This window comes from Carassius gibelio, chromosome B1 (genome assembly GCF_023724105.1).
Source record: "Carassius gibelio isolate Cgi1373 ecotype wild population from Czech Republic chromosome B1, carGib1.2-hapl.c, whole genome shotgun sequence".
In the NCBI taxonomy this organism is placed as follows: domain Eukaryota; kingdom Metazoa; phylum Chordata; class Actinopteri; order Cypriniformes; family Cyprinidae; genus Carassius; species Carassius gibelio.
Genome location: NC_068396.1, coordinates 6,850,941 through 6,876,061, shown reverse-complemented (window position 1 = coordinate 6,876,061; position 25,121 = coordinate 6,850,941). Strand labels below are relative to the sequence as shown.

General features: G+C 35.8%; 1 protein-coding gene across 3 annotated transcripts; it reads left to right on the top strand.

The window, feature by feature from the left end:
- The first annotated feature begins 1,198 nt into the window (after nucleotides 1-1,198).
- On the top strand, nucleotides 1,199-22,064 carry LOC127948516 (ras-associating and dilute domain-containing protein). Of its 3 annotated transcripts, none has more exons than XM_052544993.1 (17): nucleotides 1,199-1,417; nucleotides 1,491-1,820; nucleotides 3,123-3,694; nucleotides 6,948-7,067; nucleotides 8,277-8,557; nucleotides 8,939-9,616; nucleotides 10,967-11,004; nucleotides 11,141-11,298; nucleotides 11,437-11,552; nucleotides 12,933-13,197; nucleotides 14,566-14,738; nucleotides 16,120-16,270; nucleotides 16,369-16,559; nucleotides 18,070-18,487; nucleotides 19,564-19,616; nucleotides 20,711-20,850; nucleotides 20,994-22,064. In XM_052544993.1, the coding sequence occupies exons 3-17, from the start codon at nucleotides 3,160-3,162 to the stop codon at nucleotides 21,091-21,093; spliced, it is 3,417 nt and encodes a 1,138-aa protein (XP_052400953.1). In that variant the 5' UTR covers nucleotides 1,199-1,417; nucleotides 1,491-1,820; nucleotides 3,123-3,159; the 3' UTR covers nucleotides 21,094-22,064. The 3 variants fall into 3 exon arrangements, with proteins under 3 accessions (XP_052400953.1, XP_052400952.1, XP_052400954.1); XM_052544992.1 differs by having other exon boundaries at nucleotides 19,477-19,616; XM_052544994.1 differs by lacking the exon at nucleotides 6,948-7,067 and having other exon boundaries at nucleotides 1,200-1,417; nucleotides 19,477-19,616.
- The last annotated feature ends 3,057 nt before the right edge of the window (nucleotides 22,065-25,121 follow it).

The window sequence follows — 25,121 nt, the reverse complement described above, 5'->3', positions numbered from 1 at the left end:
AACCATAAATCTATTAGTCATTCCACTCCACTGAATTATGCATAGAGATCTGCCATGTTCTTAAAAGATATTTTCAGTAAAGTGCCCAAATTATATTAAATGGCTATCCCCAATCTCCCTTATGACCATTTGCATAACATCCATTCTTTTTTTGAATTTGTCAATGTAAAACAGTTTTGGCTTTTTTTTTTTTAACCTGTCGGTTCTTTTAAACAAACAAAAGGTATAGACAAAATAATTATAATAATAATAAAATAAAATAAAAACATTAACTCACTCCACAGAAGATGTGTGGATCTTACATTGAAGTGCATGTTAGTTAGGCCTGCTGTTAAGTAGATTAGTTAATTCATATTTGTATGTGAATGTTCTAAATGTGAGTTATTCTCTTTCAGGGTATGGGTGTTCTCTCCTTTTTTTTCAGAAACAGCGAGTAGATAAATATGGATCACAGCCATCTGAATATAGCTCAGTAGAGCAAACTAGGCTATGCATTTGCACACATTCAGTGACACCAGGTAGAGTATATCAAATACTGCAATTACTTTTCATCAACCGGTGTGATATTTTTAGTGGATGTTTAAAGTCATTGTTGTAATAAGAAGAGAATAGAATCATACAGAATATAATATAAGTTTATTGCATGTTATTTACAACTACATGAAAATGTCTTAGGCTATAGTTTACAATTATGCAGGTGAAGCTAATAATATTTTTTGACCCACATCTTTATAGGTAATTGCTTTATAAGCTTGTATGCGCTACTTAAAAATATGATATTTGTAATTACACATTTGCAATGCTGAAGTTGCAGTCTAGGACATTTGAAATATAATTACTTTAAATGTAATATTAAATAAAACTATAATCAGGCTACTTACATTAAAATAGGCTGTGTTCTTCTTTAAAACATGACAAAATATTATTTAAACATGGTTTAAAGCTAAATCATTTAATGTAAAACAAAGTGCACTTTTTAAAAGTGTTCTTCTAAACGTGTAGGTCTATACTCTAAGTACAATTATGTGGCCTTTATGTGCACTTATTTCAGTAACATTAGGCTATATTATATATATGCAAGGCTTTTAATATTGAATGTGTGTAGACTACATGAAATACAATTAAGCATACTTCTTTTTCAAGTTCAGAAAGGTACTGTAGGAAACTAACCAGATGTAGTTCATTACATCAATACTGAATTAATCTTGGACAGTATATACGGTGCAAACGTAACGACACGCGAGAGCTTCGAGTTCTCGGTTCGGGTTTTTCCGGCTGCAGTCGGCTCAGGGAATGCAGACGCCTAAGCATGCAGACTCTAGAGTAGCCAGTGGAGACGGGCAAATAAAAGAAGGGGAAAAGGGATAAACAGCTTCAACGACTGCCCAAGAAGAGCGGCCAAAAATAAAACCATCAGGTAAATCATTCAGAACACACCACTGATAGATTTTTTTAATACTGATTTATGTTTGACACCTCACTCTGTACAGGTAGACGTTGTCGCATTCCATGACAGTGACTGGGCGGACCTAAACTGTATCCCACCGGCCCGAGGAGCCAATTTAACAAATGAGCAAGAATAATACTGGCAAATGTCAATAATAGGAGTCAAGCGAGCGGCTTGTGAGGGATCAGAGCTCTGAGACTGGCTGGCGGAGCACCGTTAAGACGCACAAGCGGATTAGGACTCTCGAGCAGGTGCCTTTGTTGGCTCGCGCCGTTGCTAGTGGAGACCCGCAGTAGCCCGACGCGCTCCTTTAAAATGAATGCCTCCGAATGAGCGTCTCTTCAGCAAACGGGGAATAAAACGAGTTTGACAGGTAAGAAATGTTCTGCTACCTCGAGTTTGATGTTTTTGGTAGTCTTTTCAAGAACAAAAATGAAACTTTCATTATTGTACGTCAGTTAAAAAATGTTAATCTCTGTTACATTACAGTAGAGTATAAAATGTTTATGAAGGTTAAATTATTCATTCACATATAATGCCCTGTGCCTTTAAGAACCATAAAACGCTTTGTTTAAATAACTATGCGCATATCAGAAGGGTGCAAAAAGGGAACGAATGATTACTTTAGATGCACGCAGTACCTGATAGATTATTTAAATGTCGGGCGGCATGTCAACTACATGCAGTTTGTGAATAGGCTTCACGAGCGCACTGTGAAGTATTTTCACGCACGAGCAGATGGTCTCCGTTCAGACTGCCGAGTAGTGGGGGATTTTAGCTGATGCAGTCTCTCTCTCTTTCTCTCAAACACACACACACACACACACACACACACACACACACTGTAGAAGGTGTTTCTGCAGTCTATCTATCTATCTATCTATCTATCTATCTATCACCCATCTGTCTCTAATCACTGTGCAATGAGCAGCTTTAATTTTTTAATGTAAATTTTGTATTATTGAATATTGAGAATGATTGTTTCATAGCTTCCCAGATCTATTACTCATAGTTTCCATTAAGCTGTATTTTCCATAATATACTTTGGCAACATCCCTGTTTTCTTTATCCAACAATTCAGCCTTGCCCATCCTGTCTATTTCTATCCGTCTTTCTGACTCTAGGTGTGTGTGTGTGTGTGTGTGTGTGTGTAATAAACTCATCTATATTTCTGATTGTGCAGTACTGCCATGTTCCACTGACTAAAACCAACAATAATTTAAAGAGTTGAAATTAGCTGACAAGTTTCCTGTAGCCATACCTTATCGCATATCTAGCACAGGCTTTTGAAGCATCTTTGAGATGTTGCCACAGATCTTCTGGATTTAGTTTTAGTCTCAGTTTGTTCTGTTTCTTCATGTTATTCCAGACAGACTGATGTTGATGATGAGATCAGATCTCTGTGTGGAGCACTGGCTGCTGTCAGACTCCTTGTGCAAACAAAAATCTCAAAGGATTATTACAATTAATGGCCAAATGAATGCTTGGAAATGCGACCTAATATTTCATACTGGCACATTAAAGCAAGAGACAGAAATAACATACTTAAAACCATATTAAGCTTGTGAAAATACTAGTATTTTAATATGTATTTTCATATAAATGTATAAATAAGGCTCAAAACTCAACTTGTCAGCTCTCTGGTTCCAGTTATTACAAATTGTTGTTCTCTCAGTTCTAGGAGTTTTTTAACCAATGCGAGTTCCAGCACCATGTTCTACGGTTCCTCATCTGCCAGCATGTCTCTGCCATCCAAAAACCGGCTGAAGCGTCAGAGTCGCACTTTTACCCAGGTTCTGTACCGGACACTAAGTTATCGGGATCGTCGTTCTGTGACCGACCTACCTGAGCAGGTACGGGACGATCCAGCTGAGCTTTCCACCCAATCATCTGCACCAGGTGTGCTGAAGATATTTGGTGATGAAATCAGCGCCGGTGCTAACTACAAAAGCGTTCTCGCCACGCCTCGTTCCAGTGCCCAAGAGTTGATCAAAGAAGCACTTGAGCGCTATTCTCTAAACAAGGCCTCGGCTTGTAGCTATGTGTTATGTGATGTGATTGGACGGTTTGAGGGTCCAGATCGGCGGTGGAGGACCGAGTGCCTTCGGGCGCTAGGAAACAATGAGAAACCCCTCCTCTTGCAGGACCTCTGGAAGCCAAAGGAGGGTTACTCTCGTCGCTTTGAGCTCAGGCGAAGAGCTGAGGTTGAGGAACTGGCAGCCAAAGAAAAGGACACAGTCACCGCAGGTAATGCACAAATGCATTCACTGAGAAATACATACTCAGCAGAAGATGTTCTTGTTGTGTGATTGTATTTTCTAATGAACTGAAACAGGAAAATCCAGTACAGCAGAGCCAAAAAGTTTTTGTGTATTTTCAGTATTTACCTTTCAAGACAAATGAATGTAAACTTTATATTATAATTACTTGATAAAAGACAAAAACCTTACAACTATTTGAAAATTTGACGTTTTATGGAATGTTTAGAGATGTTATGGTATACAAATAATTCATTAAAATGAAAATAATATAATAACAATGATTTACTTAAAAAGTAACAGTTACAGTACAGAATTATCTAGTAAAGTAGTTTTTTTTTACAATAATAATACAATAATAATTTTAATGAGGAAATTATAATTATATAATAAATTAAATTCAGATTTTTGTCTGGAACGCAGTATTAGCATGACTGTCATGAACATTATTAAACCAATCATTAGTTTCCAAATCAATCACACTGTTATGTTTCAAATAAATATCAAATACTGTTTTTCTTGTGTTTCACATAATGCAAATTTATTCAGAAAATGTTTACATTAAAACTTTGACAGCTCTAATAGTTAAATATTATTGGATGTTTCAGAATATTGGATAAGTCAGAAGCGGGAAATTGGAATCTTCCAACCATAATACTTTCCAGTTAATCACACACATTTTTTTCACTTTAGTATTTTGTATTTTTATGCCAATTACGGGAAAGATAAATATCGTGAACACAAAATGCTTGCATTAGTGAAAAAAATAGCTTACACAGAGCAAAAAAATATATATAATTTTATATATTATGCTATTAACATAATGTTGTACGATGGTTTTCAGTTGCAAACAACTAATGCAAGCATTTTGTGTTCATGATATTTATCTTTCAGTTACAGTAGGTGTGTGATCAGCCTTTCCAATCATTATTTTTTTTATATAGTTTGAGGTTCCATAGTTGTTTGGATTAATATAGTATTACCATGTTGTCAACAATATTAAGCTAATTGTTAGCTTCCAGACTAATCACACTTTTAGGATAAAAAATGTAAATGTGACATTGTACTTCTCTTATTTTAATGATAATCTTGTTTTTAAACATTTGGTTGCCCACATTTGCAAAACAGAAGCTTAAAATCTGCTGTCACCTCGCTCTTTTTAAGTGCTGAGAGCTGGACATAAAAGTTGTGTTGAACATATCACTACTATCGACACTGTGGAGCTATGCTAACTGCCACTACATCTTGATTGCTCTTTGACGTTCAGGGCTGCTCAGGTTCACTAATGCCGACACACAGATGTCAGAGCAGGTGCCAGAGATAAATGCATGATTTGATCTGCAGTAGTATGGCCAGCCTCCAATAGTTGAATTGAGGTCTCAGTTTCACTATTTTATTTGTGCCTTTTTATTGCAGACTAGTCATAACACTGCCATGTAACTCTCTCTCTCACTCTATCCCTCTCTTTCTGTTTGTGCCTGGGTGCTGTTGTACTAAATTACAAATTCAACAAGGTGGCCATTGAGCCAAAACACAGGGTGGAAGTTAAATCAATATCAGCAGGCACATTACTCAGGATAATTTATCCTCAGGTTGAACTGCTTTTCTTCCTGGTGGGGTGGAGAGAATGCATGTGTGTGTTGGTTTCTTAGTGTAGCTGTACTTTGGGGCCAAATTTGTCACTAGAAGAGGGCTATATTTGATTAAACCTTCCTTTGGAGACATCATTAATTAGAATTTTTATATAGATTTTTATTTTTCTAAAATGCAAAATGTGTTTATTTAGGGTTTGGATTAGGATGCAGTACTATTTATAATTATCTTTAAATAAAAAATTAAGAGTCCTATTTCTCATTGCTTTATAAGGTTAGTTTGTCGATTTTCAACCAGCTTTGTGTTGTTACAACATACATCGACATGTAGAAAATTGTGAATTGGTCCTTTAAGGTCACTCTACTCCCAGTTAGCTCTAAAAACGCCTGGTTTGTGTAACTAGAAGCTTCAGTTAATCTTACTTGTTAGAAGAATCATCTGCTCAAGTAATGCATTATGGTATCCTGGGAATTTTTCCAATTATCGTAAGCTTGCTACTGTTTTATTTGGTGCATAATAATTTCTCCTGGGGTGCATGTTGTATATACACATTTATTGTCATTCTTGTCTACAAGTGACTGCATTTTAATTAATAAAAATGCCACGGGCTTATTTGGGGATCGTAGTCATTAAGCTTGTTCAGAGTGGTCTTCTTAAACTTGGCTTAGTCTCCTGCTGTTTCTTCATGGGAAGAGATGCTGCTGCTCCTCACGTTAGGACTTTCCTCCCAAAAATGAATGTGTCTAGTGATTTTCACAGTCAATCAAAAGGGCAGTGATGGGTGAGAGGGTGGGCCGTTTAGATCAAGGGTTTATGAAGGTCACAGATGACTAAAGGTGGAGAAGGGTTGGGTGATTACATTTGCAAGTCAGCACACCATCTGCACAAACACATACTGTATTACTCAGTGACAGATGCTGCTGGGGGCTTTATGGATAGCGTTGAGGTATTTACCAACACATGCACGTTTTATAATAGGTTTGGATTGGCAGTTATGTCTGCATTAGCACCATGTCAGAATATTGTAGAACGATAATTAAATTAACCTATTCCAGTTCATTCCTATATCAAAGATTTCTTGAATAACCAATGGTTGCTGTCACGTCAACGCTGTGTCTTCTAGTATCTATAAAAATAATTGTAGAATCTATTATAGAGCCAAAATCACATGTAATTCTACATTGTTAAAAAAATAAAGATTAAAAATAATAATAATAATCTTAATTTTCACAGTGATGCCATAGAAGAACCCCCCCCCCTCCCACACACAGACACAAAAAGTTCTTAAAATAACCATTTTTAGTTTGTGTGAAGAATATTTTTCTAAAGAAAATTTTCCACTATGTAGAAGCTTTTGTGCATTGAAAGTGTTCCATGAATGATGAAGATTCTTCATGAAAGCATAGATGCCATTAAAGAACCTTTATTTTTAAAAGTGTAGACGGCGTTTAATAGTAGCTCAGATACAACATCTATGCTGTGTTGCATCACAAGAAAATGTAAATAGAGGATAATGGTAAAATTTGCTTGATTGAGTGAATGAATAGAATTATGTGTATATATTCATGTTTTATAATAATAATAATTATAATTATAATTATTATTATTATTGGTGATTTGGATTTGTTGTGATGTTTACCCATGCCCAGGGACTCACACAAACTCCCCTGTGTTATCTTCAACCTTGAGTAGAAGTGGGCATGGTAGATGCCATCGGAGCTCCCCCCGGGGCTGGCGTTTGATACAGCCCTGTACAACTATTGTTAAAGGTGGGGACTGTCCTCAGGTATGGTGTCAGCCACCAGCCCCACCTCCATATACAATACCATTACTTTGCAGACCCATTATTTACCGCATTGCTTCATGAACTAATCAAGTGCTGACTTCCTATAGCTAGCCTTATACCACCATGTATTACCCCCTATGCAATTATTAGTCACATCCCTCATTGCATGTCCCAGTTGGGCAAGAATATTACGCTTACTTCATCATGCCTTTGAATTTATATATTTGGAACTATTTTCTATTTATAAGATTCCAAATTAGCTTAAAATAATTAAAATCTTTAATGTTTTTGAAAGAAGTCTCACCAAGGCTGCATTTATTTGATAAAAAATACAGTAAAACATTAATATTGTGAAATATTTATACAATTTAAAGCAACTGTTTTTATTTGAATAGATTTTAAAGTATAATGTATTACTGTGATACAATGACTGAATTTTCAGCCACTACTTCTCTCTTTGGTGTCACATGAGCATGTGCTAAATGTATAATTGTAAAACATATATATATAAATACAGAATTTAGTCTGGGCCTAAAGAATATAGGCCTAGTATCTTTTTTGCCAAGGTCAACGAGCTAGTTTATTCAAAAAATCAAGAAAATGTCCTCAATTAATCACCCTTGTGTCATTCCAATTTTTTTTATTGAATTTATGATTTTCTTTTGGGAACAAACTAAATAAAAGGTTTTTGCAATATGTTTACATGTTTTTTTTTTTCTTTCCTCTAGACATTGAATGGGTATGCGAGCTTAGATATTACTAAAAAGCACCGAATGTACCATACCATTAAGTCAATATGACGTATGCACTATTTTTCGTAACATACACTAGTTTTGTTTAAAATTAGGTTATTTAGCAAGGCATACAACCTAAAATGTTTATCTTTATTACACTTTGCATTTCACCTCCATCATTCACTCCTTTTTGTGCACTGTTGTCCTCTAATTCTTTAAATACTTGTGTATATTATCATGATTTAAGAAAACTGGTAACTTCTAACAGACAGCACAAGGTTAAATGTATTTTATGATGTTTCTAGTTATTTTCTTTTTTATTATAATTTTTTTTTTAACAAACAATTTTGAGTCAGTATCTTTTGTTAAGCTCATCTGTTCAATTAAACCCCATATGGATAGTTTTTGGCTGATGACAATGAGTCACAATTACCTAAGTGGTTTTCTCTCCCCGACAGATATCAATGCTCAAGCAAAGAAGCTACAAAGAAACCGCGCTAAAGGAACAATGACACTCCAGCACGGCTCCACATTTTGCCGCAGCCTCAGTGAAACCAGCCTTAACTTGGTGGGTCTGCCTGGTGAGGAACCTAAACGGTACTACTCCACCCTCCCAGGGCCAATCAGAACACGCTCGTCGCGAGACGCTGAGACACGTAAAGAACGAGATGGGGGCGGAGTTAAACACTCTCTCTACCAATCACCACACTTGCTGCTCCTTCAAGGGTACAACCAACAGGTAAAAGCAAAAATCACCAAGACTATACTAACGGCTGCTGAAAATTCAGCTTTGCTATCACAGGAGTAAATTACGATTTACAATATAATAAAATAGAAAACAGTTAAATAGTTTACATTTTAATAATATTTTACAATATTACTGTTGTTACAGTATTTTTTTATAAATAAATACAGCCTCAACGACCATAAAGAAACTTTTTGTAAAAAAAAAAAAAAAAACATAAAATTGTCCCAATCCCAAACATTTAAATATAGTGCATACTATACTACATCATAAAATGAAAAAAAAAAGTAAATGCTTCTGTCTTGTATTTCTAGAGTAATTGTTGAGTCTTGTATGGTTTGTTTTTCTTTTTCTTTTTTTTTTTCGTTTTGTCAGGATTGCCTGGTTTACCTGTTGAATCGAGAGCAACACACAGTTGGTCAGGAAACAGCATCAGCACGGCCAAACATCTGCCTGTCATCTCCAGATGTGCTTCCACTTCACTGCCGAATACGTCGTGCACCACAACGGCGCTCTTCCTCGGACCAGCGATTACTTCTGGAGCCAGTCGCTCATGGCAATGTACTGGTTAACTTCATACGTATTGAGCGGCCCACTCCACTACATCATGGGGATTTGCTGTCCTTTGGTGCTCATTACATCTTTCTGTACAAAGACCCACTAAGTGCGAAACCTCTTCCTCCCCAAACTCTCACTCGACTTCGGGCGCTGGCACGACTATGCGATAGTGAGTCGGGGAGTGTGCCTGAGAAAGGGGATGCATGTCGTATGTGTGGGGCCGTATTACATGAACCAGTGGTGTCTCAGCGCAGATCTAAGGCTCCTGCTCGAGGTACACAGAAACGAAAGCTTGCGCTGGAATTTGAGCGGGCTCACGAGGATGCGCTGGTGAACCGGGTGCTGACACTTATTGAGCCGAGCGGAGATGACCACAAGCTGACACCAGCATATTTGCTTTGTCTATGCATCAAGCACTCAGCAAATACATTTCCACCTGGCAGCTTCGGTAAACTATTGCTGAAAATTGCCAAGAGGATTCAGACCATTGCATGGGTTAGTATCAACTGCTTAGTTGTGTTTGTGTTATTTTTTCCATTTTAAAATACTTCTATACAAATGTAATGTGCAGAGACAAATAAAAGTAAGTTCATTTTAGGTTAATTTCCCTGAAATGTATGGATGCACAATATACTGCTATATTGGATATTTCATTTAGGCTAATTGATCCATTTGGTTTGTGTCTGACATGACACGATATGAGGATAAAATGTATTTATTGTGGCCACAATTTAAGAATTACTTTCCATAAATTTGGAATGTGTTTCCTGTTTGATTATTTTGCTCCATCATTTTAGTTTGATCATCTTATTCATTTGTTTGCCCATTGTAGTACATAATGGCCACGTTTGTTATAATTTGTTCTCTTTTTTTCTAGTGGCCATGATTAACTTAAATGAGCAAAAAACATCTTAATTCATGACCACAATTTAACTAAAACTAGGGAACAAATTCTTCATTTGTGGAAACTAATTCTGATTTATTTTATTTTTTCTGCATGTCATTTGCAGGGCTTGTAAAGAAATAAATATTTGACGCCAACCAATGCAAATAAATGAAATATCCAGTTTGGCATCAAAATATTGTACTTTTCAGGGAAATAAACATTAATTCTGTTCATCATACAATATTTTTACCTTTACCATCATACAATGCTCACTAAAACTTAAAACGTATTTCCCACAATTGCTCCAACTGTTACACTGTAGTCGATATCATGTCACTGAGGCTGATTGTATTTCAATATGGGAGAAGAAAATAATAGAAAGGCAAACAAAGCAAGTTTTGTCTCTATGACTTTCCAGTGATTGATTTACAATGTTGCACTTTAGATTTTAGATATTGCATTGCATTTTAGATATATTTAGAATTTAGATACTGCATGTTTGCAATGTCCAAGTGCAAGTGTGTTTTTTATTCACATAATGCACTGCAAAAGCATTAGCATGATGAGGATAAATCCCAGATGACCCACTCATGATTTTCTGCAGTGAGGGTCAGGACTCCAAGTCACCTCACATGCCCTTTTGTCTTTGTTGACAAATGCATTCGCCTATGTTGATTTAAACACTACAAAATTAGTTGAATAGTGTTCATTTGTGAACATCCATTTAACCGATTCCCAATGAAACTATCCTGAAGCATTTAATGAATGTCTTTAAACTCATTAATTATTAAAATCCAATATTAGAAGGTCAGCCGTCAGCGCCAATATTAACCAGCCAAAGAAAAGAGCAAGGACGAAAAGTCTGAAAACGTAGAAACGATACCAAGGTATTATACCTCCCACGTGAAGCTATTTAAACTTTGATGACATTAATTGCCATCGGTGTCTGTGTCTCGCAGGAGAAGACAAAGGAGTTGGCACAGAAGCAAGCTCAGCAGTGAGTATCATGTTCCGCCTTATAATACGCACATGTGTGCACTTTGAACGCGTGACACTCTAAGGTCATGCGCTGCTGAATAGGCCGTCACTAATTCTGAAGGCTGATGAATGTGTGGTTTTGTGTGGTTATACAGTCAAGATCCAGCCTCGCTGTCTCTGCTCAGCATCTCAGACCTAGTGCCTGATCTCCAGTTCATTTTCTTCTGGATGTCCAATGCCATCGAAATATTGTATTTTATCCAGCAGAAATCACCTGCGTTCATGCAGACTATTGAGCTCATGGATGATAAAGGTATGAAGCACATTCTGCATGGATTGAGAACTGGGTTTATAGGGTCCAACATTAAATAGACAGGAGGATTAGAGGTGTAAAAGACAGCAAATACTGCATTTGGTCTAATAGTATTTTTTTTTCTGTCCCTTATTGCAGCGGGATCTAAAGAATCTCTCCTCTCAGCAACAATATCAGCAAACGAAGAAGCTATGACCATCCTGGAGGAATTGATCATGTACACCTTTCAGCAGTGTGTTTACTACATCACTAAGGTAAAGGGTAGTATTACGTTATATGTGTGGCGCACCATTGTAGGATGTTACCAGGGCTGCTGGGAATGAATTATTTAATGTGTGTGTGGCTGCTGGTTTGCTTGTATGTCTTAAGGTCTTCTTCTCCTCCACCTCGTGTCCTCATTGTCTTTTCCTATTTGTAGCCTGTCTGTCATTTTTGATTCACAAATGTAGTTGTAGTTAGTAATAGTAACAGTACTTAATAGTATTTATAGTAGTTAATAGTAATTATTTACTAAATTTCCTGAATTAATTGCAGTTTATCAAATATTAGTATTTTGAATAATAAAATGATAATTGAAATCACGTTATTGTACCAAATTAGTAAAAATATTTAATAATTGTTACAAACAGTGGATGTGGAGGTCAATTTAGTTTTAGTTTTATTTACTTTTCATTCAAAAGTTCGGGTTCAATAAGTATTTTGGTTTTCCTTTCTTTTCTTTTTTTACAGAAATAAATTAATATTTAATTATTTTGATCAGTGTGCATTAAAATAAAATTCTATTATAGAACAAATTATTAAAAGACAGTTTCCACAAATATAAAAAGCAACACAACTCTTTTCAACATTGCTCATAATAAGAAATGTTTCTGAGTACCAAATAAGCCTATTAGAATTATTTTATTTTTTACTGTTTATTTATAAAATACATGTCTTACAGTAACTATATACAAGGCAGGCTTTGCATAATATATATATGTGTGTGTGTGTGTGTGGGTGGGTGGGTGATATACCACATCTGTACACACCTGGAATACCAACTATTTATGTTTCATCGAGTTATTGTATTAGAAAGTTTTTCAATATTCTGACCATTATTAGAATGATCAAGTGACAAAAGTATATAATAAAATAATAAATAGTAAAATAATAAATTCATACAGGTTTGGAGTGACACAAGTGTGAGTAAGTGAGGACATTTTCTTGAGTTTTTGGATAAACTAGCTGTTTAATATGACATTGGCAAAAAGATGTTACTGTACATTCTTTACGGCCAGACTGAATTCTGCATTTATATATAAATATATATATATTACAGATATGCATTTTGCACATGCTCATGTTACACTGAAGACTGAAGTAATGACTGAAAATGTAGCTTTCCCATCACAGGAGATTAATTACATTTTAAATATATTACAAAGAAAGCTGTCATTTTAAAATGTAATAATAATTAACAATATGATTGCTTTTAGTGTATTTTTGATCAATGTCATGGGGACAGTGTTTAAGGAATTAATCATTCTTTGTTAGATAATACATTAAATTGACAGCTCTGTACAGTATATAATGTGTGTCTATAGGTGTCTGGGTGTTCATGTTATTATAACAAATGGCTGTTCTTCACATTCCAGACCTTGTACGTTGTGTTGCCCGGGCTGTTGGACTGTAACCCATTTGGGACGGAGTCTGCATCAGAGCAGTGCCGGCGGGCTGTTGGAGTGTGTGTGTGTGCTGTGTGTGTGATGCCAGAGGCGGTTCGCAGGGTGGTGAGTGTGTTTCAGACTACATCAGACCTGCTGCAGCAGTACCATGTCCATTCAGAGATTCAGAGTCAAATGTTTGCCTACCTCTTCTTCTTCACCAACGTCTCACTCTTCAATCAACTCATCGATAAAGGTTTGTTCAAGCTCAGCTTCTAGAATCTTTTTACCCCTTTGATTTCTGTGTAGCACACACACAGACTCAAAAGACACTCGCAAATATTACTGTCATATATTTTAATTAAGCATGCTGCTATGGCAACAACAGGACATAGGCAGTGAGTCAGCAAGTGCAGGCAGAAGAAAAAGGGGTGAAAGACTTACAAATGAAGACATATCAGACTGGAAACTGATGAATTGAAACAAAGTATTCATTCTGCCCTCTAGAGTTGAAGATACTGTAACCTGCCAGCCAATGGACTTTCTCCATCAGTTCTTAGGGAATAAATATTTACTTTATGTATTTATTTTTTCATGATACATGACAAGAAATATTAAACAGAAGGTCCAAACTGCTCTTCTAATACAAAAACAGCAGAATTACAAAGATGTAAGATAGTGAGTCATCGTTTGCTTGCTTAACTTCAGGTTGATCAATTCAGTGTTAATAAAGTAATTGATTAATATTTTAGGGAAGATTTTTTAAGTGAGATTTTAATTAGTGACACATTTAAGTATACTATTAATATTATAAGTATAATATTTTAATATTTTATTTGATTGAAATATTACAATTATTTGGAAAACGTCTGTTATGTTCACTGAGATAAATATATACATTTATTTGATCAAAAACAATATAAAACTATAATGAAATATTACAATAAAAAAAAATTTTTGAATATAATTTTAAATTGAATTTATTTCTATGATGGCATAGCTTAATTTAGCAATACATACTCCTTTAGAAATAATTCTGATTTGGTGATGTTGAAATATTTCTTATCAATCATTCATTCAGAAAATAAAGAAAATTCAAAAGAACAGCATTTTTATATATATAAAAAAGTAACATTATAAATGTCTTTACTGTCATTTTTTGATTAATTTAATGCATCCTAACTTTTGAACAGCAGTGTATGTTTAAATATAATACATTTAATGACAGTAATAGTTATTATTATTATTATTATTATTATTATTTTATCAGTAATACTTGTTGCAAAACCAGAAACCAGTTTCCTTTTTTAAAGGGTAGTATGAAACATATGTATTTTTTGTGTGCACTACTCATGGTCAGGTGAAGATTATTTCTCCAGACACCCATAATCCTCTTTATGTCATAACAGACAGAGGATCAGAGCTGGTCTTACACACAAACACCCTCTTACGCTCACACAATTTGACATGTAGTACTGTAATAAACTGTGACTACAGTTGTGCCTATTCACTGGAACTATCTTCATTTTATTACCAGTATTACAGTATGCCATGATTCTGAAAAGTCTTTCGTGTTTTCATATGCATCCTTTGCATAACAGTTGTGTGTAAATGTGTGTTTTAGGCCCCACTCGTGGTTGGTTTCAGCGTTCTCGGGTCCCGCAGATCCAGGCTAGTGTCAAGATGCTATTGGACTGGGCAAAAGGGGCGGGGCACAGTCATCTCGCTCATAAATTCTTTGCCAAGTTCTGTAGCGCTGTGAGCATCCTTGCCACATCCCCACAACAGCTTTCACAGGTAATGCAGTTCATATCAATTTTATATCTGTTTTATATAGTAAATCAGGTTCTTTCAGATAATTTTAAGACTGTATGTACTAAATCATTTCAATATTGCACTGATAATATAAGCTTTATTGTTATAAATAAAGTAAAATATATAATTAAAAAAACAATTGACAGAAAAACTAATTTATGGTAAATTTTATAGTAGTGTACACTATATAAATAATTATTAGATAGCTTGACTGTAGTATAACTTCTTAAAATTATGATTTGTTTTCCTTTAGAGTAAAAAAGGTTCTTAACACTGAGAAAAAAAATCACTATTTTAAGAACTGATTACTGAAAGGTTATTTGCGAAACAACCAAAAAAAAAAAAATAATAATAATAAAAATGTATTGTGTGTTTGTATGTTACAAGGAAAGGTTGCTTATAAATCATCATAATTATCTTTTTTGAAAATCTAAAATAGGAGAAAGTTTTGTGGGAGGTGTAGTTTTAGGGGAAAATGTAGGGTAAGGAGATAGAAAATACAGTTTATACAGTATTAAAACCATTACATCTATGTCCCCATAATGTCCCCTTGAAACATGGAAACCCAAAGGGCCCTATAATACACCCGGCGCAATGCTATCCAAGGCGCAGCGCCTTGTGTTTGCTAGTCTCAGTTCGCATTTTCCCGCATATGCATTTGCGCTCATTTGCGCGCTCATAGGCGTGTTGATAAAAAAAAGAGGCGTGTTCAGGTGCATTGCTATTTTAAAGAGCTGAAAATAGACTGAGCCATCGACAATCTCAAACGGGTGTAAAGTTTGGCGCAATGTTTTTTCTTTGTTATTTAAAGAGCGTGTTAGCATAGGCGTGTCCACAACACATGTACACGCTGCTTATTAAACACAGGGACACACAACAGAACATGTATATGTAAATGCCTATAAGTCATAATGGATAGTCATCACATGTATCAGAATTAGTCTATCTATTTGCTCGCACGCGAGCAGCTCCGTTTCATCTCGGAGATGCGTTCTGTCTTTGTGCTTGCCAAATTCCACCGTGTAAACAGCAAATCCGTCATGGCACGAGTGCAACTGGCTCTTAAAGGGAATGGAAGATGAGTCTCTGATTGGTTTATTGCACATTATGCCAAAAAAAAAAAGAACACCCATTACTAATTAAGAGAATAGGGTCAACCCGTTTAGACCATGTGTCCGGGTGTGCCAGCCGTTTTTCCGTCGTTAAAATAGCAAAAATGGATTTGAACATGCTCTGAGTGCACCTGCGCCTTGCGCTTTATACTTTGTGTTTGGATCGTTAAAATAGGGCCCTATGTGTGTGTGTGTGTGTGTGTGTGTGTGCGTGCGTGTGTGTGTGTGTGTGTGTGTGTGTTTGTTTGTAGATGAGTTGGAAAGCTCTGTGTGCAGAGCATCCATCTCTGAAGCCGGTGCAGTTACACAGAATCCTCACTCAGTACCAGCAAATGGCGGAGCTCGCTCCTGTACCAATCTGGCAACCAAGCAGTGAAGATGAAGCATATATCTACAGAACAGGTAGACACATTAAAGGAATATAAATAAGTACTGTCGATTTTATTTCCAGAGACTTTGTGCAGTCCAGTGTAAATTATGCAATTGTGTATTTTCAATAGTTGATCTGCTAGAGAGTTTTGAGAACCATCCTCCTATTGTGCTGCCAAGTGCTGGATTCAAGGTGGACCTGGAGAGTGACAGTGTGGAGGACAATATATACCGTCAACTACTTTACGTTCGTCATTTCCTTTGGGGTCTTCGCTCCAAGAGCTATCCTTCTAATGGCTGTTCAGACCGTCAGGATTCTCAGGTAAATTTTGAATAAAATACAAGTAAAACGCTGCAGCCTTAAACTTCTTGAAAAAAATCATTAAAACGTTTGAAAAAAGTATTTTCTCCTCACTAAGGCTGCATTTATTTGATCAAAAATACAGTAAAAACTATTTAAAAGGATTAGTCCACCCCAAAATGAACATTTTGTCATTAATCACTTACCCCCAAACCCCTAAAGTTTTGCTTGTCTTCGGAACACAATTTAAAGGTCCCGTTTCTCGTGATCCCATGTTTTAAACTTTAGTTAGTCTGTAATGTTGTTGTTAGAGTATAAATTATATCTGTAAAATTCTAAAGCTCAAAGTTCAATGCCAAGCGAAATATTTTATTTAACAGAATTCGCCTACATCGAACGACCCGTTTGGACTACAGCCCTCTAGTTCCTGCAGTAATGACGTCACTAAATCAGTTTTTTGACTTACCTCCGACCACATGAATACACAAAAAAGGGGGCGTGGTCTTGTTGCGTTCCGACGGGGACAGTCACAAGTCTCCCGGTTTTCATCTAAAATATGATAAATTGTGTTATGAAGACAAACAAAGCCTTTATGGGTTTGGAACCACATGGGGGTAAGTGATTAATGATAAAATTTTTATTTTGGGGATGAGTATCCCTTTAATATATACTCCAGTATACAAAGTCAAATGATCCTTAAGAAATCATTCTTATGTGCTGATTTGCTGCTCAAAAACATTATTATTAAGATATATTCATCAACATCTGGCTTTTGTTGGTCATTATAAAAAAAAAAAGTGAACTAGCTTAAGTATTGTAACTCAGAACACTATGATTTAAATTCTAGACATGATAGTCATTATTATTCTGATTACAAGATTAGGTGTTTAATTAGAAGCTGCCGGCTAAATTATGGCCATGTGTAAATCAGTCCACAAAGAAACGCTACAAATTTTCCAGTGTTGCAACACTGTTTAAAGATTATCCCAGTCTTATTTCATTGTTTATTTGTTTCTGCAATCAGTTTAACTGCCATATGGTATAATTAAGTTAAAGTTCTTCCTCCAAAAGTGTACTGAATGTTGATTTATCGTTCAGATACTCATGCAGCTGAAATTAAACATAATGCACATCCCTATTAAAAACCTTTTATTAAAAGGTTAATAAAAAATGTATTTTTATAATAATTGAAGATAATAAACTGTATCCAATTTATTGTGGGTTTTCAGCACAGGGCATCCAATCCTATTAATTTATATGGGAGTCACCATATTCATTTCAAATGTGGTGCAACTGTGTCATCTAAAATTGTAGAAAATAATACAAATATAAAGTCCTTTTCTCCAAAGCAAAATTACACATTTTAAAAATTCCATTTTTTAAAATCTCATCATAGCATTATATTCTTAAATAGACAAACATGGAAAGCAATAACTGACATGTTTGACCTTTGTTGTCAACTCCTGCTTGTCTCTGTAAAAAAATATGGATATTAATAAAATGATGATAACATTGTTATTCGGTTCTCCAGCGTGAGCCTCCTCAGCCTCACTCCAGTCCCCATCCAGCACCTCCTTTGCGTGGGGAGGGAGAGGGGGAGGTGCGGGTCTCTTCTGCGGTTCTCGGTGGAAGAGGAGAGGGAGCTGGAGCTGAGGAACGTCCCAGAGACAAGCCGCCACATAGCATTCACTACAGAAACGGGACCAGCGTCCGTTACGCCAGCCAAACCCAAGCGACAGACTCTTCCTGTATACTGACTCCACCTAATACGCCCCTATATCCGGAACACACGTATATACACTCCAACACACAGTCCAATCCAGCCCACTACCCTGAGCATGCCCCACAAGAGCACACACATACACACTCTCACACAAAGTCCAATGGTTGCATGCGTTCAACTCCAGAGCACAAGAAAATCAATGGCTTCATCAGCAATGGCATTGAAGGCAAGTCAAAAACGCCTTTAGGGTCGTGGATGTGTGTGTTCTTTCTGCTAGATTTTGTCTCTTGGATCATTCGTGTTATACAGTACATATTAAGATGATTTTGTAGGAATAATGAACATTTACTTAAAATGTACTCACCCTCAGGCCATTCAAAATGTAGATGCTCATCAGAAAAGATTTGGAGAAATTTAGCATTACTTGCTCACAAACGGATCCTCTGCAGTGAATGGGTGCCGTCAGAATGAGAGTCCAAACAGCTGATGAAAACAACATTAAAACAACATCTTTTTCCAAAGACAAACTAATAATAATAATAATAAAAACTTTCACTTACCAGTGTGTATTTATTTATAAGAGACTAATGCTTGATTTAATAGTGAAGTTTTCTCACCAAAAACTCACTTCCTGGAGCATGATGCCATTAAGATGCTGGCTTTTCTTAGAGGCATATTAGAAAATATTAAAACTATATTACAAAAGATTAACACTATAGAAAAAGAGTACTATTGAGTCGAAAAATTAAACATTGCTGCTATATTTTGTTAATTGCATTATTGTGATTAAAGGAAATTAATAAGATATTGCACACAATGCAGATATGAAAATGTACTGTGTAATACGAATGACTCTGTTAGTGATTGCACGTGTTAGTTTTGATTATTCAGTGACAGACATATAATCATATCTGATTTGTGTACATTTCTTTTATTTCACTTGAATGAGTTTATGTGTGAATGCATGTGTTTATTTCTTATAAACATATGAACAGATTTCAATGTGTATAGTTCTGTCAGTTTTCTATGTGTTTACTCTCTGCATCATTTAATAACTTTGTTTGCATGTGCAGCAGATGCATTTTCCCATTGAGAACATATTGATTTTGTTTATTGGCCCGACTACGGAGTGTGTGTAGAGTCTGCGTGTGTGTCAAATGAGCACTGAGTCCTGTGTGTGTGTGTGTTTGTTTGTTTATCCCTGCCTCACTCCAGGCCCTTTGAGTGGTTGTGGTTTTCCTTTCCCTGTCCCTGTCTCTCATCTGGCCCCAAACTCTGATGATATCTGTTCCGTCTTTGTAGTGGACCTGGATAAAGGACCTTACGGCCTGGGAATGGGACTTATCGATGGGCTTGTGAGTCTCTGCAGTACTGCTCTGCTGAAATTTAACACTGGCGGTCAATGGTCTATGCATATAACCCATAGCACTATAGATTTGTTGCAAAACCTAGAGAGCATGATGCTCACACATATACTGTAGGCTCAGAGGAAAAAATATGCCTCTACCTACATGTGTGTATACATCCAAAAAACATACCTTAATAGGTCCCACTTTATATTAGGTGGCCTTACATTTTAATTAATAATTTGACACAATGCACACACGTTTTTACATTGTACTTAATTTTTATATATATATATATATATATATATATATATATATATATATATATATATATATATAAAATCGCAAATCAATAGAAGAAAAGTGTTTTACAATACAATATGTACATATTAGGTACATTGTACTCATTGTTGATGTAAGTGCATAGTAGCTAAGTCACCTAATGTATAGTGGGACCCCTTTAAACAATTCACTGCAATTTCGAATTGAAATGAACACTGGTGGTAATAAAACACCAATAAATTGTATTGCTTTTCACACAAATTATGAATACATTATCAGATGTAAAATAATAATAATATTGCTTTATTTGTGTTTCCTTTCCAGTTCTATCTAATTATATCAAAACATTTTTATCATCCTGCATGATTTGTAAACTAATTAATTCCATCATTTTGACATTTTAATCACATAACAGCTTTAGAATAATGTCTTTTCTGATGCAGTAAACTTGCTCAGTAGCTCACCTGGTACAGCATAGCATTGCATTTGAATAATGAATTGTGGAAAGCTCATTTAAAATAAATACAAATACAACTGACAAGTTAAGATATATTATTTTATTTATAGACACGAAGGCAGCTTAAGTACAGAGCTTGTGTTAAAATTTTATTATAAAACAGCAAAAGACTTTTACATTTTATGCTGATCAATTTCTATTTACTGGACAGATGTCTGATTGTGGTTTACACAAAATTCTGATTGATATTATGAGCTGTAAAACACTAGTCTGTTGGAACTGATGCTTTTGCTACAATTCCGTATTTCTGTTGTAAGAAAAGGCAACAAACAGTTCTCTGTTTTCCCCTTCTCTCGATACACAGCATACCCCTCTGAACTCTCCTGGAATCTACATCAGGACACTGATTCCAGATGGACCAGCTGCTGCAGATGGGCGACTCTGCATTGGTGACAGAATCCTGGCCGTGAATGGGACCAGTCTCATTGGAGCAGACTACCAGAGGTCAGTGCTCGGCTAGCAGATAATGTTTGCAAAGTGTTAACGTAATGTTTTCACCAGGCATGATCCTTTGCAATATAAATGTTTATAAATTATAAATTCTTTTAACCCTGACATTTGAATCCTGCTTTGTCTGCTTCTCACAGTGCTGTGGATTTGATTCGTCTGGGGGGAGGACGGCTCCGGTTTCTTGTCGCCAAATCAGATCTTGAAGTAACAGAGAAGATCAGTGCCTCTTCCTGCTGAGAGAGAGGCAGCAAGTGTGACCCTCTACCTAGACGAAATATGAGGAGGACAGCGATTCCTCTTTTGTGAGACTGGAGAACAAGCACACTATAGGACCTCTCAGCGACTATAACTCAGCCCTGTACAATACTGCACTCTTTCTCATTTAGAACGACAGTTTGACATCTCTGTCCATCTTTACCTCTTAGCCAATCTGGTTTCGTTTATGAATGTAAAGGAATATTGAAGGGGAAGGTATTTGTGCACATAATTAGGCTGATACTGTAAAATCAAATGAATATTCACATGAACGGAGACATGAAACTGGGCAAAAGTGGGGTTTTAAAATGGTTATTTTGCTTATAAAACATACAAACAGTCAAGAAAACAATAAGAAAACATAAAAATTCAATAGCCTGGCTAAAAGGCACAATAATGAGTCTTTTCTTATCCTTAATGGTTGATAAAAACATCTGAGATGAATCTCTTCTTTTTCTTTAATAAAAGCTTCTCTTTCATATTGATAGTCAACAAAACTTTGGCTCAAATACTTGATGGTTTCTCCACTGAACATTATATATGCTGAAAAAACTGCACTTCAAAAGCCTAATTTCATGATGCAACTTTCTTCCTCTCTGCATAAACATTTTAACACAATTCTCAGTTTGCTATGTTAGCAGTATTTACAACGACTTTAAGTTCACTAACTCACAAAATGCATATATATACGCATATTATTTTCAAAATGATAAAATGTTAATATAGGACATAAAATTCATGAGCTGTTTTGTTTATATTTGAGAGGACATGACTCTGCACAAGGTTTTGAATACGAAAAAAAGTGTTTATTTTTTCCATTATTTCATGTTTGTACTAAATCAGTATTGCAGTATTTCATAAATGCATTTTTTTCTCAGTTGTACTTGTATTTGGAAGATTTATAATGTAATATACCTTGCTATTAAATCGAACATTGAGAAGTCAAACTACAATTGAGTGTCCTAGTGTTTTTAAGCGATGCCTTCAACAATGTCCAGCAGAGGGCGCCAAAACACTGCAGATGAGTTGGACAAAACAGTAAATTAATCGGATCTTCTAATTGTTTTTGTTCTACGAAACTATTTATTTATTAACTACTATTTATCTATTTATTTTGCATTAATATCCGATACAATTATAAAGTCAGAATTCATCAAACTCTTTGAGTTGTGGGAATTAAAATAGCAGAGCCTACAGATTAGAGAAATGTAAACTATATACATTTTAAATCCAGCAGAGAGCACTGTTGTCCTACACTTTGGTCAACACTTCTTTTTTGCCGATGAGCTTTCAGAGGTAGGCCTACACACTTTCCCCTGAGGTGATTTTGACTGGTTAAACATCAAGTCACTGAATGCATAGTTTGTTTTTAATTGAGGGATCGAACAATATTAGCAGTCATTTACGTATTTATTTATTTATGTTTTACTGAAGTTAGATTGAGAGAAATTAAAGGGTTATTCAAGTGAGGAAAATGCTTTTGAAAGTCTTGATTCAAGTCTTAATTTATATTTTAGTTGTATCGCTGCTTTGGTCTGAATGGGAAAATAACTGGTTCCTCTAGAGTTTAGGAGAAGGCTTTCGGAAGAAATGTGAAGACTGAACGCTTCGCTGTGACAGATCATGCCCAGATTTAAACCTATCCTGGCAGATATGCTGTGAAGAAATGTCGATGCATTGGTTTTCAACGAGTTAGTTGAAAATCTTGACCATGCTGACAATCTAAAAACTTCATTTGACGCTCTGCAGGTAGTCACGGAAAGCCAACAACTCATTTCCGCGAATCGGTTCTTTCAAACAGTTCATTTCAAAGAACCAGTTGAAAACTGTTCAAATCAGTGGTTCATATATTCTTTTGTCACCTTTTTTTGCCATGACATGGTGAAATTACCTAAGTTTAAAAATTACTTCCATTTTTGTATTGTAGGCCTATTAATTAGGCTATTTGATTAAATAATGAGTCTTTATTGCAGTTGTATTTGGTCCAGATCATTAGTAATTGCTTAGGCTATCAAAAACGATCCTAAATATAATTTGCATTTACATAGCCTAGGCTTCAAGCCAGTTTACATTTATTAGCTTTAAAATAAAACTTTTTTGTAAATTTTAATATAATGCTATTCATTAAAATCTCAATTTCGTCTGTGTTTTAATTTCGGTTGTTAAAAACAAAACCTAAAAAAATTAACTTATAAAATCGTCAGGTTGCCTACAGTCTTCATATTTGTTGGTTTTATTCGTAAGATTTTTTATATTCTTTCTTTGATAAGCTCACCAGTCTGATACATTTTCAGTGATTTTAATAGTCTACCAGTTCACTCGATTCTCGCGGTTTATTACGAGTCGGCTCCTTTGATCTAAACGATTCGCTGTGAACGATTTGTGAACCGGTTCACTCGATTCATTGAAATGAGTCAACTTCGAAAAGATTCGAAGAAGCATTAGTTCTGTGTTTGTAAGATTGCTGTTTAGGATGCAGTAGACAGCAAGTTAGCTAACTAGCTTTTGGAGACAAAACCTACCTCAGCAGCGCACTGACAGGTGTAAGATTAACTTAGTTAGGCGCGGGCGCGTCCGTGCACGACAAATTAAATTAATGGAACAAATTTCCCCCGTAATTAAGATAAAAATTCGTGTCAGCTATAACCTTGCCTAGCGCTAATTATGTACAAATGATTTATCATCTGTTTCGGTCGGAATATTAATCTTCAGCCCGTTGCAAAGTGCGGCTTGTGTTAAGAGATGAGGCTTGATTAACACTGACAGGTCTAGTAACTGCTCTCTCCCTCGCCTCAATTAACAGATAGCGGATGCCCAGGCAAGCAGAACCCTGCTCTGAAAATGCAGTTACTAAAATACCCGAGCTTTCAAACAGCTGCAATACGAAATCCTTGTTATGGACCTTAATTCAGGCTAGACGCCATATTTAATTTTTCACAAATGAAAAGGCGGTGAGGGAAAAGCCCGTTCTGTACTTCGTATCGAAAGTCTGACATTCAGTTGACATTCAGAAAAATAGAAAATTCATCTTTTTAAATAAAAAAGAATCTGGAGACACCCTGGAAAAGGTGTTGGAAAATTACGGCGCAACACAGCTACTGAAAGGAGGGCACTTCTGCCTCATTTTAATTCTTTAATAATTAAATATGGCGTCTACCCTGCCAGAAAAGTGTACAATGTCAACATGAAGTTTTTCAGACATATTTGTTGAGCCACGCTTCTCACTCTGACATTGATATGGATATTGTGTTCTCTAAACGATTTAAACCAAACTTTCTAGTGGATAATAGTATCCAGTCCATCTCCTCTCCATTGTGTTTACCCATTAACCCTGATATATTAATACCAGTCACATCAGTGCACGTTTTTCTTACTGTGGTTGTGTTCTTTTTTTCTCTGAAGGCAATATGTGAGGTTAAGAAATACATCATGATACCACCTCTATCATCACACCAGTGCTGATACAGAGTGACAGGACACTAAGCTGCTTTATAGCAATGTATGGGCTTGCAAACTGTATCGTCCATCATGTGAAATGAGCAGAAAGCACTGCAAGGAACAACTAAGCCAGGACATAGTTGACGTTAACTCATTAGTTTATCGCATGATCTGCAGACAGCAAACCCAGTAATCTTAAACAGTGTTCGAACTATACCGTGTCCTTAGGGGGAGCCCACTTTTTTTTTTTTTTAGGGGTTGTTAGAGGTCGTGCACAGGCGCATGCCTCAAATAAGGACTTACAACAGCTACAAGTGTATGCACTATTATACATTATCGACACGAGTGCTTCAAAAAAGGACTTATAATGACTTACAAAGATACATAACAGCTACAATATGCACTATTATACTTTATCGACACAAATTGATAGGTCAGGAAGACAGCCTTGAATGATGTTGCGGTCTCCTCCATTAATTTAGAATTCACCTCAATTACTTTATTTGGCAGAATCGCCTTTTGCTTAGTCAATGCCACTTCAATGGCCATCTTGTGTGCAATGCTGTCCCTGT